Source organism: Schistocerca gregaria, chromosome 7 (genome assembly GCF_023897955.1).
Source record: "Schistocerca gregaria isolate iqSchGreg1 chromosome 7, iqSchGreg1.2, whole genome shotgun sequence".
NCBI lineage: Eukaryota > Metazoa > Arthropoda > Insecta > Orthoptera > Acrididae > Schistocerca > Schistocerca gregaria.
Window position 1 is genome coordinate 309,103,722 of NC_064926.1, and position 19,422 is coordinate 309,123,143.

Sequence of the window (19,422 nt, forward strand, 5' to 3'; positions counted from 1 at the left end):
GGCCAGTCTCTGTGCTCGGTTTTCAAGGTATTTCAACAAGAACCGCATGTTATCTGCGCCGTCTTAACCTACCTCGACACAGAAGGTGTTCACCAGTTGATCTTGCCGGGAGTTTCCATAGATCTCTCACTCTTTCAAAACGGGTGGATGTTGCTAAGAGACTGCACACCACTCGCCAGCCACCACGATTAATGAAGGGTGACCATACACCCAATATCCAATATCACTTCGACTTGTTATCCGACTCTGTTAGGAATGTTGTTGTTTCCAGAAGTGGCAGCTCTGTGTACTAAACTTCGCAGCATGTACACACAAATTCATCTATAAATTTAATCATGTATTCTTTCTACTATACTGTATATACAGGGTGTTTCAAAAATGACCGGTATATTTGAAAAGGCAATACAAACTAAACGAGCAGCGATAGAAATACGCCGTTTGTTGCAATATGCTTGGGACAACAGTACATTTTCAGGCAGACAAACTTTCGAAATTACAGTAGTTACAATTGTCAACAAGAGATGGCACTGCGGTCTGGGAAACTCTATAGTACGATATTTTCCACATATCCACCATGCGTAGCAATAATATGGCGTAGTCTCTGAATGAAATTACCCGAAACCTTTGACAACGTGTCTGGCGGAATGGCTTCACATGCAGATGAGATGTACTGCTTGAGCTGTTCAATTGTTTCTGGATTCTGGCGGTACACCTGGTCTTTCAAGTGCCTCCACAGAAAGAAGTCACAGGGGTTCATGTCTGGCGAATAGGGAGGCCAATCCACGTCGCCTCCTGTATGTTTCGGATAGCCCAAAGCAATCACACGATCATCGAAATATGCATTCAGGAAATTAAAGACGTCGGCCTTGCGATGTGGCCGGGCACCATCTTGCATAAACCACGAGGTGTTCGCAGTGTCGTCTAAGGCAGTTTGTACCGCCACAAATTCACGAAGAATGTCCAGATAGCGTGATGCGGATCTGAAAAATGGGCCAATGATTCCTTTGGAATAAATGGCGGCCCAGACCAGTACTTTTTGAGGATGAAGGGACGATGGGACTGCAACATGGGGCTTTTCGGTTCAACATATGCGCCAGTTCTGTTTATTGACGAAGCCGTCCAGGTAAAAATAAGCTTCGTCAATAAACCAAATGCTGCCCACATGCATATCTCCGTCATCAATCCTGTCCACTATATCGTTAGCGAATGTCCCTCCTGCAGCAATGGTAGCGGCGCTGAGGGGTTGCCGCGTTTGAATTTTGTACGGATAGAGGTGTAAACTCTGGCGCAAGAGACGATAGATGGACGTTGGCGTCATTTGGACCGCAGCAGCAACACGGCGAACGGAAACCCGAGGCCGCTGTTGGATCACCTGCTGTACTAGCTGCGCGTTGCCCTCTGTGGTTGCCGTACGCGGTCGCCCTACCTTTCCAGCACGTTCATCCGTCACGTTCCCAGTCCGTTGAAATTTTTCAAACAGATCCTTTATTGTATCGCTTTTCGGTCCTTTGGTTACATTAAACCTCCGTTGAAAACTTCGTCTTGTTGCAACAACACTGTGTTCTAGGCGGTGGAATTCCAACACCAGAAAAATCCTCTGTTCTAGGGAATAAACCATGTTGTCCACTTGCATGTTTTGAACAGCACACGCTTACAGGAGAAAGACGACGTACAGAATGGCGCACCCACAGACTGCGTTGTCTTCTATATCTTTCACATCACTTGCAGCGCCATCTGTTGTTGAAAATTGTAACTACTGTAATTTCGAAAGTTTGTCCACCTGAAAATGTACTGTTGTCCCAAGCATATTACAACAAACGGTGTATTTCTATCTCTGCTCGTTTAGTTTTTATTGCCGTTTCAAATATACCGGTCATTTTTGAAACACCCTGTAATTTCTACTATGCTGTATATTACACTACTGGCCATTAAGATTGCTACATCAAGAAGAAATGCAGATGATAAACGGGTATTCATTGAACAAATATACAAAAACTGACATGTAATTACATTTTCATCACAATTTGGGTGCATAGATCCTGAGAAATCAGTACCCAGAAAAACCACCCCTGGCCGTAATAACGGCCTTGATACGCCTGGGCATTGAGTCAAAGAGAGCTTGGATGGCGTGTACAGATATAGTTACCCATGCAGCTTCAACACGATACCACAGTTCATCAAGAGTAGTGACTGGCGTATTGTGATGAGCCAGTTGCTCAGCCACCATTGACCAGACGTTTTCAATTGGTGAGAGATCTGGAGAATGTGCTGACCAGGGCAGCAGTCGAACATTTTCTGTATTCAGAAAGGCCCGTACAGGACCTGCAACATGCGGTCGTGCATTATTCTGTTGAAATGTAGGGTTTCACAGGGATCGAATGAAGGGTAGAGCGACGGCTCATAACACATCTGAAATGTAAAGTTCACTGTTCATAGTGCCGTCAGTGTGAACGAATGGTGACCGAGACGTGTAAGCAATGGCACCCCATACCATCACGTCGGGTGATACGCCAGTATGGCGATGACGAATACACGCTTACAATGTGCGTTCACCGCGATGTCGCCAAACGCGGATGCGACCATCATGATAGTGTAAACAGATTCTCGATTCATCCGAAAAAAACGACGTTTTGCCATTCGTGCACCCACGTTCGTTGTTGAGTACACCATCGGAGGCGCTCCTGTCTGTGACGCAGCGTCAAGGGTAACCGCGGCCATGGTCGCCGAGCTGATAGTCCACGCTGCTGCAAACGTCATCGAACTGTTCGTGCAGATGGTTGTTGTCTTGCAAACGTCCCCATCTGTTGACTCAGGGATCCAGACGTGGTTGCACGATCCGCTACAGCCATGCGGATAAGATGCCTGTCATATAGACTGCAAGTGATACGAGGCCATTCGGATTCAGCTCGGCGTTCCGTATTACCCTCCTGAACCCACCGATTCCATATTCTGCTAACAGTCATTGGATCTCGACCAACGCGAGCAGCAATGTAGCGATAAGATAAACCGCAATCGCTACAGGCTACAATTCGATCTTTATCAAAGTCGGAAACATTATGGTATGCATTTCTCCTCCTTACACGAGGCATCACAACAACGTTTCGCCAGGCAACGCCGGTCAACTGCTGTTTGTGTATTAGAAATCGGTTGGAAACTTTCCTCATGTAAGCACGTTGTAGGTGTCGCCACCGGTGCCAACCTTGTGTGAATGCTCTGAAAAGCGAATCATTTGCATATCACAGCATCTTCTTCCTGTCGGTTAAATTGCGCGTCTGTAGCACGTCTTCTTCGTGGTGTGGCAATTTTAGTGGCCAGTAGTGTAGTTCATCTTGTCCCGTGACAGGCTTCTCAACTTTCCATTTAACTATTGTATTTCTTTTATTTTCAGAGCTATTAATTCGCGACGGAACGTGCAATCTGCATTAATTTTGATAATTCTTATCAGTGAAGAACAACACCGTTTGTAATATGGCATGATTTGCAGATCTGTTATTATCGTGCCCACTGTCCATTTTGAACAGATTTCTTTCCCTGATGCAGTGCTCTTGATATCCATGATTTCTTGGACCCACAACAATGCACTGTGAGCTACCAACCGCTATAAAATTTATAAGAACACAGTCTAATGGGAACATGTATTTCGTGCAGTTGACGATATAGTATTCGTGAGTCTTGGTTATTTTTTATTTTGCTGCTTCTTTTTATAACCTGATATTGTCAAATGAACTGTATTCCATAAACTTAATTACAGGAATTGCATGATCCAAGATGTTTCACTAACTTAAACAGCCTTGTGCAGGTGATATTCCAGAGCTGGGCATTTATTTACAGCTGTCGTTCCCCGCCTACCTAAAGAAGAGGAAGCCGCCACGCGAGTACAAACTGAAGGCGTTCGTCAGTTTCTTGTTCCTGTGCATCGTTTTCCTGGTCGGTTTCGCATATGTAATGTACGACAAGCACGTTCTCCAGGTAAGTCCAGTTTAAACTGCATCATATTGTACGTAAAATATGCACTATGTATTGAGCACATATTATATTAGTGAGGGAGTTTGAGATAATGAATAAGAAAAAATAACATTCGTTAAACACCATTTGAGTTCAGCTGCACTATCTTTATGATGAGCTTATTTACTCACCATGTACGTGACATTCATTTGACGGCTAGAAAGAGACCGTGAACCACTAGTAATACTCTTACAGTGTACTGGCGGAAATGGAAACTGTTTCACCATGAAGCATCAGTCCGTTGTTTACCAAAATTTTTGAACATGTTCAACACATAAGTGCTGAATGATTAAACTTTCATTGCATTCAAACTGATGTTCATTATCAGAATTAGCGTCAGGCGTGTTTCCCACGGCAGCTAAAGTACTCTGGTATTTGTAGTACTAATAGAGCATACTTCCCCCGAAAGCAATCTTACCGAATTTCTTGCCTTAGGTAACATACATAAATAATATAAAATATTTAATTGCATTAATATAAATAGTTGATTATACGGGGTGGTCAAAAACAGTCTGAAAATCTTCTAAGGGTGTTGCAAGATAGGTTGTCTTGAGAAAAAACTATGAAGAACAAAATTCGATACGTTGTTCCAGTTCCGAGTTAATTAGCTTTGAAGTTAGCCAATCGGGCCGTCCGCGCGGAAATTCAAGCGGCCCGCCAGAGACGGCGTTGCCAACGTGTTCTTCAATCGGTTTTTTAAAAACGGAAAAAGGAAGAGGTACGAGAACTGGATATGGGACTGTAGTAAGGATTGGGTCCGAGCCAGAAGCTGGGCAGTCTCCTCCGCCATCATCTAACCTGTGAGAACAACTGACACTAACGGAACCTGGCGAGCCGCTAGAATTTGCGAGCACAATTATTTGTCAGCACAACCTACCCTACAACAACCCTTACAAGTTTTTCACACTGTTTGCGACCATCCTCTCTAATATCCCCCCCCCCTAAGACCATAGGTAGCTACAGATTTTGAGAAATACAAGATTTAGAATAATCAATCAATATTAGTTAAATGAAATGAATAATTAAGTATTCAGCTAAATTTAGTGTATTACATTAAAATATTCGCATTAAAAAAATGAAACAAGAAAGATTTCGATTTTGAACTCCAAAAATTAAATACATTCAAAGAAAAATATACACAAAAAGTTTAAAAAAGCTTTTAATATACCAGGTGATCAAAAAGTCAGTATAAATTTGAAAACTTAATAAACCGCGGAATAATGTAGATAGAGAGGTAAAAATTGACACACATGCATAGAATGACAAGGGCTTTTATTAGAACAAAAAAAAGTTCACAAAATATCCGACAGATGGCGCTGGACAGCAAAACGTCAGTGACTGCTACCGTGACGGGTGAGAGGTACGCCGATATGGTACAGAATCGCATCATCCCCAGCCTGGCTGATAAACACCTGCTGGAACGTACAATGTTTATGCAGGATGATGCTCCACCCAATATTGCTAGACGCGTGAAAGATCTCTTGCGCGCGTCGTTTGGTGATGATCGTGTGCTCAGCCGCCACTTTCATCATGCTTGGCCTCCCAGGTCCCCAGACCTCAGTCCGTTCGGTAACTGGGGTTACCTGAAGTCGCAAGTGTATCGTGATCGACCGACATCTCTAGGGATGCTGAAAGAGAACATCCGACGCCAATGCCTCACCATAACTCTGGACATGCTTTACAGTGCTGTTCACGACTACAGCTATTGTTAAGGAATGATGGTGGACATATTGAACATTTCCTGTAAAGAACATCATCTTTGCTTTGTCTTGCTTTGTTATGTTAATTATTGCTATTCTGATCAGATGAAGCGCCATCTGTCGGACATTTTTTTGAACTTTCGTACTTTATTGGTTCAGATAAAACCCCATGTTATTCCAAGCATGTGTGTCAATTTGTACCTCTCTATCTACTTTATTCCGTGATTTATTCAGTTTTCAAATTTGTACTGACTTTTTGATCACCTGCTATATATACACTCCTGGAAATGGAAAAAAGAACACATTGACACCGGTGTGTCAGACCCACCATACTTGCTCCGGACACTGCGAGAGGGCTGTACAAGCAATGATCACACGCACGGCACAGCGGACACACCAGGAACCGCGGTGTTGGCCGTCGAATGGCGCTAGCTGCGCAGCATTTGTGCACCGCCGCCGTCAGTGTCAGCCAGTTTGCCGTGGCATACGGAGCTCCATCGCAGTCTTTAACACTGGTAGCATGCCGCGACAGCGTGGACGTGAACCGTATGTGCAGTTGACGGACTTTGAGCGAGGGCGTATAGTGGGCATGCGGGAGGCCGGGTGGACGTACCGCCGAATTGCTCAACACGTGGGGCGTGAGGTCTCCACAGTACGTCGATGTTGTCGCCAGTGGTCGGCGGAAGGTGCACGTGCCCGTCGACCTGGGACCGGACCGCAGCGACGCACGGATGCACGCCAAGACCGTAGGATCCTACGCAGTGCCGTAGGGGACCGCACCGCCACTTCCCAGCAAATTAGGGACACTGTTGCTCCTGGGGTATCGGCGGGACCATTCGCAACCGTCTCCATGAAGCTGTGCTACGGTCCTGCACACCGTTAGGCCGTCTTCCGCTCACGCCCCAACATCGTGCAGCCCGCCTCCAATGGTGTCGCGACAGGCGTGAATGGAGGGACGAATGGAGACGTGTCGTCTTCAGCGATGGGAGTCGCTTCTGCCTTGGTGTCAATGATGGTCATATGCGTGTTTGGAGCCGTGCAGGTGAGCGCCACAATCAGGACTGCATACGACCGAGGCACACAGGGCCAACACCCAGCATCATGGTGTGGGGAGCGATCTCCTACACTGGCCGTACACCTCTGGTGATCGTCGATGGGACACTGAATAGTGCACGGTACATCCAAACCGTCATCGAACCCATCGTTCTACCATTCCTAGACCGGCAAGGGAACTTGCTGTTCCAACAGGAGAATGCACGTCCGCACGTATCCCGTGCCATCCAACGTGCTCTAGAAGGTGTAAGTCAACTACCCTGGCCAGCAAGATCTCCGGATCTGTCCCCCATTCAGCATGTTTGGGACTGGATGAAGCGTCGTCTCACGCGGTCTGCACGTCCAGCACGAACGCTGGTCCAACTGAGGGCGCCAGGTGGAAATGGCATGGCAAGCCGTTCCACAGGACTACATCCAGCATCTCTACGATCGTCTCCATGGGAGAATAGCAGCCTGCATTGCTGCGAAAGGTGGATATACACTGTACTAGTGCCGACATTGTGCATGCTCTGTTGCCTGTGTCTATGTGCCTGTGGTTCTGTCAGTGTGATCATGTGATGTATCCGACCCCAGGAATGTGTCAATAAAGTTTCCCCTTCCTGGGACAATGAATTCACGGTGTTCTTATTTCAATTTCCAGGAGTGTACACTGATAGGCCAAAAACTATGACCACTGCCCTTCGCGAAGTTGACTGCCTCCTGGTGCTGGAATTTAAGTGGAATAGAGACGAATGGGCAGTCATTATAGAGAAGATACGAGCTGCAAATGCGGAAATCCACTTATATAAACGGTTTTGACGAAGGGCTCATTGTTGTGGCGCTGTGGCTGGGAAAGAGAATCTCTAAAACGGTGAAGCCGGTTGCCTGTTGGCGTGCTACTGTCGTGAGCACTTGTGGAAAGTGATTGAAGGATGGTGAAATAACGACTAATCCAGGACAGGTAGCGATCTGTGGCAGATCTGACGACAGGGTACAATGCTGGTGCAGGCACACTTTTTTTGGGAGCACACTGTTCAAAGGCTGGAGCTTTACATCTCACGACCACTACTACGTGTTACTGTGTTAACCCAACGACATCGTCAGTTATGACTGCAGTGGGCGCAGCATCACTTAGGTTTCATCCATTTCTTGTTACATCAGGTCGATGGTTAGGTCCTTAAACGCTCTCATCCAGGCGAATGGCTGCAGTCCGCTGAGGGCAGAATTGTGCTATGGGGTACACTTGAGTTGGCCTTCCATGGGATCTGTGGTGGTAATCGATGGCGTCATGACAGCTGTGAACTACGTGAACATTGTTGCAGACCACCTGCGTCGCTTCATGCCTGAAGTCTCCCCCTATAGCGATGACTCCTTCCAGCAGCATAACTGTCCGTGTTGCAAAGTCAGAATTATGTTACAGTGGTTTGAGAGGCATTATCGTGAATTCACACTGATGTCTTGGCCGTGAAATCTGTACCCATTGAAACACATGTCGGGCGCCAGCTGCGTGCCCATAAACTACCATCCCGTAATTTGCAGGAATTTCTTGACCTGTGCCTAGACATCTGGAGCCACATACTTCTGGAATCCTGTCAAGGACTTTTGGAATCCATACCAAGCACAATCTCTGTTATACTGTTTTTGATAAGTGGAACAATACCCTATTAAACAGGTAGTCATAATGTTCTGGCTCGTCGGTGTATATGTATACCAAACAATAATGGAGTGCCTGATCAAAGGATTATCAAATCACAAAGACTGCTGGCTGGAGGCTGGTGTTAGAGTACATGTCTTCTTGTCCCATTCCAGGCACGGTATATGGGTCACAAGTCACCGAACTGGGAATGCCAGTGTAGGATCCATTCATTCCTCAAGACATTCCTGGTGTGAACTTCAGGGTGCATTATCCTATTGGAATATGTCGTTGGGAAGCCTGGTCATCAACGGTATGATAACAGGCCTTTCTGTTCTTGCCACATATTGGTGAGCTTTCAGCCTCCCTTCGAAAAGTACCATATAAGCCCTTATCATATCCAAAGCTCCCCACACCATTATTCCGGGAGTTGGAGACCTATGGGTCTCGAGAATCTCTGCTTCCTGTGACCTTTCACAAGGCCATATTCAGACTCGGTGGTGTTCATCTGAACGCCACAGCTGGCCGCGGTTGTCAAGCGGTTCTAGGCACTTCAGTCCACGCTACGGTCGCAGGTTAGAATCCTGCCTCGGGCATGGTTGTGGGTGATGTCCTTAGGTTAGTTAGGTTTAAGTAGTTCTAAGTCTAGGGGGCTGATGACCTCAGATGTTAATTCCCGTAGTGCTCAGAGCCATTTGAACCATTTTTGAAAGTTGGCATACGCTGTGCCGTTTAGACTACCGTAGCCACAGACAAACTGGATACTGCTCGTTTTATACTACAAAATGCCATTCACAGTCTCATATTACTCTGGCTCTTCATCATACCAGTCTCTGTTCTCTGGGGTGCAGTGTCAGCCGTTAAAGACCCATGGCAAAAGAAGAGCTCAGTCCAGCTTCCAGCAATCTATTCCTGATAGTTCGTGGTGACGCTCTTGCTGTGACTAGAGCCTGGATTTCAACTGTTCTCCTCCTCCTATTCTTCATAGCCAGTCGCAGAATCCTGTTATCTCTTCGTAGTGTAGTTCTTTCAGAAAGAACCGCGCCAATTCTACTTGCCACACTGTTGTCCTGAGTCCATCTCATCACCACTCATTCTTCAGTTATTGCACTGTAGGCAGCTGTTTGAGCGATCTGTCAGTACAATGTTCCCCGTGTACTTCAGGCCAATGAGTCGACGTTTCTTAACGTCCAAAAGATAGCGGAAAGCTGCACTTGAACATTCTCTGGGCGTATTTGTTCAGATCCTCACTTGAAACATACACTTCCAATAGCCATCATGTACGCATAGTGTTTATTTTTTATCTGTAGCAATGCAATTTTTCTGTCCTGAACGTATGCTCACATCTAGATGAAATTTTAATCAGTATATCTCACACCTATGGACATACTGGTGTACTAGTTTGGTAGCAGTTGGTGGAGGTGTTCATTGTGCAACGCCTTCCGTTTTAGTGAATTGGAAAAGAGTACGCTGCTCGATATTTTATTTTAGTATATAAGTTTATGTTCGCTGCACTGTCTTCATCAGCACATGTCCTGACGTTGTAGATGCACATATGTTAACTTTGAGTAAACCATTATTGCCGTCTCTAGTTGTTAGCCGTAATATTATTTTCATCAACATTTTAAAGTTGTTCGATAATTTGCTGATGCTTGTATATTATAATACGTCTTTTTTACCATCTGACAGTTGTAGAAATTCGAGTTCGACAGCTTGTTGTTTATATAATAAATATGTTTGAGTAAATAATTATCTGTCAGAATTGGAATTTTTCTGCCCAAATATGTCAATGGGTCTGTTTTATCAAGACGCTGAAAAAAATGAAAAATTCCTCAAAATTTCTTATAATGTAAGTTTTTATTTTTCTTCATAGCACCTGGAAATAATTTTCTTTTAGAAAGTAGTGCATCACGTTTTAGACTAGAAATAGAGATAGAGGGAGGGAGACTTGGATGGATAGATGGATGGAGAAGGCGATGAATTTACTGTTTGCTGACTGGTCTGTTACCCTCAGCCGGTGTTCTTCAAGCAAATGCGCTGCAACCGAGGCCGACGAGAAAGACAGGCCGCGGCGCGTACGTCACGAAGCTAGGCCTGAACTCAGTCGCTCGCTCAGCTCAGCAAACAAAGTGCGTTTCTAAACCTGTTAACTCGCAGCTGGGAGTGTATGTACTAACGAGAATTGTATGTTCTACTGGAATTGGATATTATGAAGTCTTACTAACAGTACCACAACAAAATTTAATTTAAGATTGATACTCGATGTAAATGGTATAACGGCTTGTTTGTAGCATTTAGTCTCTTCTGCTTAACAGTCGTCATTTCATACAAGAAATGGTGTCTTATGCATCTGGTAATTATTTTGGCATGATTTTAATTTTATTGTACCCCAGTACAGACATAACAAATTATAAGTAGGCTTACGGACTTCCGATCATTGTAGGACTAATAACAGTTAAACTCTATAATAGCGAATTCCAGTAGAAGATTCAATTCTCGTTTGTGCTTAGACACCTTGTTACGAGTTAACAGGTGTAGAAACGTAGCTTGTTTGCTGATTTGAGCGAGCGAGCGCAGACCAACCTTCGTGACGTATGGCCCGCGGCGTGTCTTTTTCGTAGGCCTCGGCTACAACAAGGAGCGGGAGATGCGCATGTTAGATCACATGCCGTACATGTCATGTGTAAGGGGGAGGAAGGGAGGGAGAGAAGCAGGGTGGGTTGGATGTATGTACGAGGGGCGTTTTTAAAATTCCGTGCAAAAAAACAACTAGTTAGGTGTTTGGGGTAAACCTTTTTTATTTTTCGACGTAGTCTCCTTTTAGACTTATACGCTTCGTCCAACGCTGTTCTGATTTGTTGATCCCTTCTGAACAATAGGAATTGTCCAAGTCTGCAAAATAGCTATTAGTTGCTGCAATCACCTCCTCGTTTGAATAAACTCTTTATCCTGCCAGCCATTTCTTCACATTGGGGAAAAAATAGTAGTCCGAGGGAGGTATATGAAACGAGTTGGAATCCTATTTCCATTAATTTTGAAATCGCAACTGCTGAGGTGTATGCCGGTGCATTGTAGTGATTGAAAAGGCCTTTTTTGCGGTCCAATCGCCGGTGTTTTTCTTGCAGCTCGGTTTTCAAACGGTCCAACAACGATGAATAATATTCACCTGTAATAGTTTTACCCTTTTCCAGATAGTCGACGAAGATTATCCGTTGCGAATCCCAAAAGGCAGTTGCCATAACCTTTCCGGCCGAAGGAATGGTCTTCGCCTTTTTTGGTAACCCATTGTTCAGATTGTTGTTTGATCTCAGGAGTATTGTAATATCCAGAATGAGATTTTCACTCTGCAGCGGAGTGTGCGCTGATATGAAACTTCCTGGCAGATTAAAACTGTGTGCCCGACCGAGACTCGAACTCGGGACCTTTGCCTTTCGCGGGCAAGTGCTCTACCATCTGAGCTACCGAAGCACGACTCACGCCCGGTACTCACAGCTTTACTTCTGCCAGTATCCGTCTCCTACCTTCCAAACTTTACAGAAGCTCTCCTGCGAAACCTGCAGAACTAGCACTCCTTAAAGAAAGGATATTGCGGAGACATGGCTTAGCCACAGCCTGGGGGATGTTTCCAGAATGAGATTTTCACTCTGCAGCGGAGTGTGCGCTGATATGAAACTTCCTGGCAGATTAAAACTGTGTGCCCGACCGAGACTCGAACTCGGGAACTTTGCCTTTCGCGGGCAAGTGCTCTACCATCTGAGCTACCGAAGCACGACTCACGCCCGGTACTCACAGCTACAGACGGATACTGGCAGAAGTAAAGCTGTGAGTACCGGGCGTGAGTCGTGCTTCGGTAGCTCAGATGGTAGAGCACTTGCCCGCGAAAGGCAAAGGTCCCGAGTTCGAGTCTCGGTCGGGCACACAGTTTTAATCTGCCAGGAAGTTTCAGTATTGTAATATGTCCACGTTTCATCCACAGTGACGAAACGGCGCTTAAAGTCCTGCGGATTCTTCCTGAACAGCTGCAAACCATCCTTGCAACACTTCACACGATTCCGTTATTGGCCAAGCGTCAGCAATCGCGGAACACACATTGCGGATAGCTTTCTCATGTCCAAATGTTTATGCAAAGTATTGTGTATCCGTTCATTCGAGATGCCCACAGGCCTAGGAATCTCACACACCGTAACTCTTCTATCATCCATCACGATATCACGGCGCCTATCAATCATTTCTGGAGTCGTAAACTCCACAGGGAGTCCAGAACATGCACCATCACTTGTGCCCATATAGCCACTCCGAAAATTTTGAAACCAATTATAAACAGTTGTAACTGAAGGTGCAGAGTCGCCGTAATGTTTATCAAGCTTCTCTTTAGCCTCCTGAGGCCTTTTGGATTTCATAGTGTAATGTTTAATCAGCACAGGAAATTCTTTTTCGTCAATTTTTGACAATCACTCGACTTCCTTGATTCGCACGAATGCCAAATACAAATAAATGGATCAATACGGCTGAAACTTGATGTGTGTTCTTTCCAAAGATGCTAATAACTAAACATGACATCTATACGCGCCGGTGATGCCATCTCTCGGTCTTTCCACGGACTTTTCAAACGCCCCTCGTGTGTATGTATGGATGGAAAGGGCGATGCATTGACGGTTTACTGACAGGTCTGTGTGCCCACAGTGGGTGTACTTCAAGCAGACACGCTACAACAACGAGCAGGAGGTGTACATCTCTGATCGCACCTCGCACAGGTTATGTGTGAGTCAGAGGGAGAGGAGAAGGAAGCAGTAAGGGTTGGATGGATGGATGGAACTGGCGTTGCATTTTCTGTTCAGTGATTGGTCTGTGTGCCTGCAGCAAGTGTACTTTGAGTGAGTGTTCTAAAACAGGGGTTCCCAACAAAATTTTCCCGAGGACACTCTCATCGAGCATGACTGGTACCTTGTCGTACTACAGTATCAAGTACTTAAAAAGCCAAATTAAGAGTCTTTTTATACGTTTTCCATTTTTGGTACTTAGAAAAAACATTGACATATTCGTTATATAAAAAAAAATATTGAGCTTGAAACTTTTACAATTTAGCCATTATTGTTGTTGCTAAATTTTGGATTATTGCTCAAAATCTCTGTCTTCAAATCTGGGTATTTACTATAACAAACTCTTTAAAAAATATAAATTGCTCTTGTGGTACTGCGAAAGGCTTTACTGTATGATTAAATGATGATGGCATCCTCTTGGATAAAATATTCCGGAGGTAAAATAGTCCCCCATTCGGCTCTCCGGGTGGGGACTACTCAAGCTGACGTCGTTATCAGGATAAAGAAAACTGGCGTTCTACGGACCGGAACTTGGAATGTCGGATCCCTTAATCGGGCAGGTAGGTTAGAAAATTTAAAAAGGGAAATGGATAGGTTAAAGTTAGATATAGTGGGAATTAGTGAAGTTCGGTGGCAGGAGGAACAAGACTTTTGGTCAGGCGAATACAAGGTTATAAATACAAAGTCAAATAGGGGTAGTGCAGGAGTAGGTTTAATAATGAATAAAAAATAGGAGTACGGGTAAGCTACTGCAAACAGCATAAAGAACGCATTATTGTGGCCAATATAGACTCGAAGCCCACGCCTACTACAATAGTACAAGTTTATATGCCAACTAGCTCTGCAGATGATGAAGAAATTGATGAAATGTATGATGAGATAAAAGAAATTATTCAAGTAGTGAAGAAAGGCGAAAATTTAATAGTCATGGGTAAGTGGAATTCAACAGTAGGAAAAGGAAGAGAAGGAAACGTAGTAGGTGAATATGGATTGGGGGTAAGAAATGAAAGAGGAAGCCGCCTGGTAGAATTTTCCGCAGAGCATAACTTAATCATAGCTAACACTTGGTTCAAGAATCATGAAAGAAGGTTGTACACATGGAAGAACCCTGGAGATACTGATCGGTATCAGATAGATTATATAATGGTAAGACGGAGATTTAGGAACCAGGGTGATGCTGAGGGAATTGGATTAGGAAATGAGACACTTAAAGTAGTAAAGGAAATTTGCTATTTGGGGAGCAAAATAACAGATGATGGTCGAAGTAGAGAGGATGTAAAATGTAGACTGGCAATGGCAAGGAAAACGTTTCTTAAGAAGAGAAGTTTGTTAACATCGAGTATTGATTTAAGTGTCAGGAAGTCGTTTCTGAAAATATTTGTATGGATTGTAGCCATGTATAGAAGTGAAACATGGACGATAAATAGTTTAGACAAGAAGAGAGTAGAAGCATTCGAAATGTGGTGATACAGAAGAATGCTGAAGATTAGATGGGTAGATCACATAACTAATGAGGAGGTACTGAATAGAATTGGGGAGAAGAGGAATTTGTGGCACAACTTGACTAGGAGAAGGATATGTGGTGCGGCAGCAAGGGATCACCAATTTAGAACTGGAGGGCAGCGTGGATGGTAAAAGTCGTAGAGGGAGATCAAGAGGTCAATACAGTAAGCAGATTCAGAAACATGTAGGGTGCAGTAGATACGGGGAGATGAAAAACCTTGCACAGGATAGAATAGCATGGAGAGCGCATGAAACTAGTCTCGCGACTGAAGATCACAACAAATTGAGTATGAACCGAAAATGACAAGAAAAATTAAAAATGAGTGTATTGGTCTTTCAATTGTTATTCACTTGAGATTGCATTGAGTAGACATGTGTGAAAATTAGTAGCATCTTGCGGACCCCTCTGGCACAGCTCGCGGACCCCTGAGGGTCCGCGGACCACCTTTTGGGAACCACTGCTGTAGAACGAGGAGAAGTGGTCAGGTGCGCATCTTGTTCACGCCTCGTACAGGTTATGTGTAAGATAGAGATAGAGAGAGAGAGAGAGAAAGAGGGAGAGAGAGAGAGAGGGAGGGAGGGAGGGAGGGAGAGGGGGGAGGGTTGGATGGATGAATGGATGGTTGGATGCAGAGGTCTATACAGTTGGTGTTAGTGACTGGTCTGTGTGCCCCCAGCGGGCGTACTTCGAGCGGATGCGCTACAACAAGGAGGAGCGGCAGGTGCGCATCTTCGACGAGTCGGAGCGCGAGCTGGTGGTGGGCCGGCTGGGGCTGGAGCTGGGGCTCGGGCCAGCATACGAGTGCCTGGAGAGGGACCGGCGCGACGCCGCCGCCGTCTGCATGGAGTGGCCGCGCCGCGCGCGCCTCCACTGGCGCTACGGCGAACCGCAGCGGGAGCCCAACGCCGTGCGCTGCTACCGCCTCTCCTGGCAGGCGCTCAACACGTCAGTACCGCAGGCGCCAGCCACGCCTCTGCGTCTACAGCCTGGTCCATTCATCGTCGCCGCGCCAGATATCTCACGAAATAAGCGCCAAACGAAAAAACTACAAAGAACGAAACTCGTCTAGCTTGGATGGCCCTCTAGATGGCGCTGCCATAGGTCACACGGATATCAACTGCGTTTTTAAAAAAAAAATACATATTCGTCTAGTACGTAAATGAAAGTTTTAGTTGGACCGCTTTTTTCGCTTTCTCATAGATGCCGCTGTAATAGTCACAAACATATGGCTCACAATTTTAGACGAACACTTGGTAACAGGTAGGTTCTTTAAATTAAAATACAGAACGTAGGTACGTTTCAACATTTTATTTTCGTTCTCCCAATGTGATACATGTACCTTTGTGAACTTGTCATTCCTGAGAACCGATGCAGTTACAGCGTCATTACCTGTAAGTACCACATTAATACAATAAATGCTCAAAATGGTGTCCGTCAACCTCAATGCATTTGGCAATACGTGTAATGACATTCCTCTCAACAGCGAGTAGTTCGCCTTCCGTAATGTTCGCACATCCATTGACAGTGCGCTGATGCATGTTGTCAGGCGTTGTCGGTGGATCACGACAGCAAATATACTTCAACTTTCCCCACAGAAAGAAATCCGGGGACGTCAGATCCGGTGAACGTGCGGGCCATGGTGTGGTGCTTCGACGACCAATCCACCTGTCATGAAATATGCTATTCGATACCTCTTCAACCGCAAGCGAGCTATCTGCCGGACATCCATCATGTTGGAAGTACATCGACATTCTGTCATGCACTGAAACATCTTGTTCTAACATCGGTAGGACATTGCGTAGGAAATCAGCATACATTGCACCATTTAGATTGCCATCGATAAAATGGGGGCCAATTATCCTTCCTCCCATAATGCCGCACCATACATTAACCCACCAAGGTCGCTGATGTTCCTCTTGTTGCAGCCATCGTGGATTTTCCGTTGCCCAATAGTGCACATTATGCCGGTTTACGTTACCGCTGTTGGCGAATGACGCTTCGACGCTAAATAGAACGCGTGCAAAAAATTTGTCATCGTGCCGTAATTTCTCTTGTGCCCAGTGGCAGAACTGTACACGACGTTCAAAGTCATCGCCATGCAATTCCTGGTGCATAGAAATACGCTACGGGTGCAGTCTATGTTGATATAGCATTCTCAGCACCGACGTTTTTGAGATTCCCGATTCTCGCGCAATTACTCTGTTACTGATGTGCGGATTAGCCGCGACAGCAGCTGAAACACCTACTTGGGCATCGTCATTAGTTGCAGGTCGTGGTTGACGTTTCACATGTCGCTTAACACTTCCCGTTTTCTTAAATAACGTAACTATCCGGTGAACGGTCCGGACACTTGGATGATGTCGTGCAGGATACCGAGCAGTAAACATAGCAGACGCCCGTTGGGCATTTTGATCACAATAGCCATACATCAACACGATATCGACCTTTTCCGCAGTTGGTGAACGGTCTATTTTAACACGGGTTATGTATCAGGAAGCAAATACCGTCCGCACTGGCGGAATGTTACGTGATACCACGTAATTATACGTTTGTGACTATTACAGCGCCATCTAGCACAAAGCGAAAAAAGTGCTCCAACTAAAACATTGTTATTTCTTTACGTACTATATGAATATGTAATAAAAATGGGTGTACCTATTTAAAAAATCGCAGTTGATATCCATTTGACCTATGGCAGCACAATCTAAATGGCCATACATAGCGCCCTCTGGTTTCCCCCTTCAAGATAGACGAGTTTCGTTCTTTGTAGTTTTTTGTTTGATTCTTATTTCGTGAGATATTTGGCCCGGTTACTACTCCGCGATTGTAGACTGGAAATGAGAAACTGTGAAGAAAGTAGCAATAAACTGTCACTAATTCGCATTACAAATCATTTTGTTGAAGGAATGCGAATTGTGATACACTATCTAGTCGAATTAATGTGACCTCCAGTCAGAAACTTGAATAGTTACCTCTTGCAGTGCGGACTGGTGCGAGAAATGCAGGAATAGAGTCAGTGGGGTTCTGGAAGGTACCGATAGGGACGTGGAGGCATGGAGACTCCAGTGCCGTGCCGAGCTGCGCTGAGGATCCAGGGCGCGAACAGCCCGATCGTGGTGGTCCCACTGATTCTCGAATGGGCGTAAAACCGAGTAGACTGGTGCCCAGGAGAGTAGGGTAACCTCACCTCGCTGCTCTTAGAGGACACACGTACACTGCGACTTGTGTGACACGTAGTAGTGTCCTGCTCGTAGATGCAATCGTGCCGAAAGAGAAAAAAGCTGCATGCAAGGGTGGACATGGTCCATAAGTCTAGATGCATATTTGTGTTGATCCGTTTTGTCTACCAGAATGACGAATTCGCCTAGAGTATGCCACGACAACATGCTCGAGACCACAACTTTCCCTTCTGCTTGCACGGTCTTTGCTTTCGGACTTTTCACGTTGTACACTCCAAAACTCCATCCGTCCCATGGAGCATAAATCTGATTGATCTGTAAAGACCAATTGTCATCACTCAGACGGCTTGCAGTTACGGTACTGGCGTGGAAATTCCAGCCTTCATCGCTGAAGAGCGGTCAGCATGAATGCATGAACCGTGCGCTGCTGCGGAGACCCATGTGCAGCAACTTTCGCTATGCAGTTCGCTAAATGGTCGTAAAGAAGACACCGTTGGTTGCCCCTTGGATCATCTTGGCAGTCAGTTGCTCAACAGTTGCACATATATTCGCTCCCACTGTGGCGGTTTTTGTGTATCATCAACATGGACAAACGCAATGAATATGGATGAGACGATAGTCTATGGTATTCTGCGGTTTGAATTCACTCCGATTTTTTTTTTTAGCAGTTGCATTGATTTGATTTTGTAAATGATACTGACAATATTATACACATGTATAATGCATTATTCAAACTACAACTTCTCCTGGACAATTATTTTGTTCAAATTGCACAAGAATTCCACCTGACGTAATGTAATAATGTTGACTGTAAGCGGTGTTCATATCACTAAAATTACATATCGTACATCAGAGCTTTTATAATTTTTGTCTTCAATGGATTTAATTATTCTTAGCAAATTGATCATGAAAAGGAACTACAGAATACCACCCGCACACAACACTGACGTATGCTAGTAAAAAAATATTTTTCTCCGTGATTCGTCCGTAGTTTAATTTTGGCCTCATTCATCAGCAATGAAATCTTGTTCAACAATAAATACCATCAGCACTGTTCCTAGAAAATGTACTCTGATTCGATTAATTTTTTTTCTTTTATAAATAGAATTCAGTACTACCGGTGCACATTTATTTCTTACACATAGTAATATTGTTTGCAGTTTCAAGTAATTTAAATTTGCCGCTGTAATGAAAGTTAAGATGGCGGCCAACAAAAGATAGAGGATTTCTTTTTTGATTAAGATTCTCCTTTTCCCAATAAATAGTTAACCATTTAAATTGATGCCACAAATAAAAAAATTATTAATTTTTTTGCAAATTAGTTTAACACTAACCCATGCTATTTTCAACTAGAAGTACAGACGAAGTTGCTATATAATCGCAACGAACAATGGCTGCGCTTCTTGCAGCTATGATAAAACAATTAATACAAAATTTTAATTAAAAGAAGAAGTGAATTTTCAATAATTAATCACAAATAGATTTAATACATTTGGCTCTATTTGTTTTTCCCGGCAAATGAACATAAAGGCACAATAATTTTACATTA

At 44.6% G+C, this 19,422-nt stretch overlaps 1 protein-coding gene across 1 annotated transcript in view; it reads left to right on the forward strand.

The window, feature by feature from the left end:
* LOC126281742 (myogenesis-regulating glycosidase) overlaps positions 1-19,422 on the forward strand; it is a 667,424-nt gene that overhangs the window by 570,695 nt on the left and 77,307 nt on the right. Inside the window, exons 5-6 of the mRNA XM_049980929.1 lie at positions 3,832-3,969; positions 15,371-15,639. Coding sequence (XP_049836886.1) covers positions 3,832-3,969; positions 15,371-15,639 — 407 coding nt within the window. The remainder of the gene's footprint in view (positions 1-3,831; positions 3,970-15,370; positions 15,640-19,422) is intronic.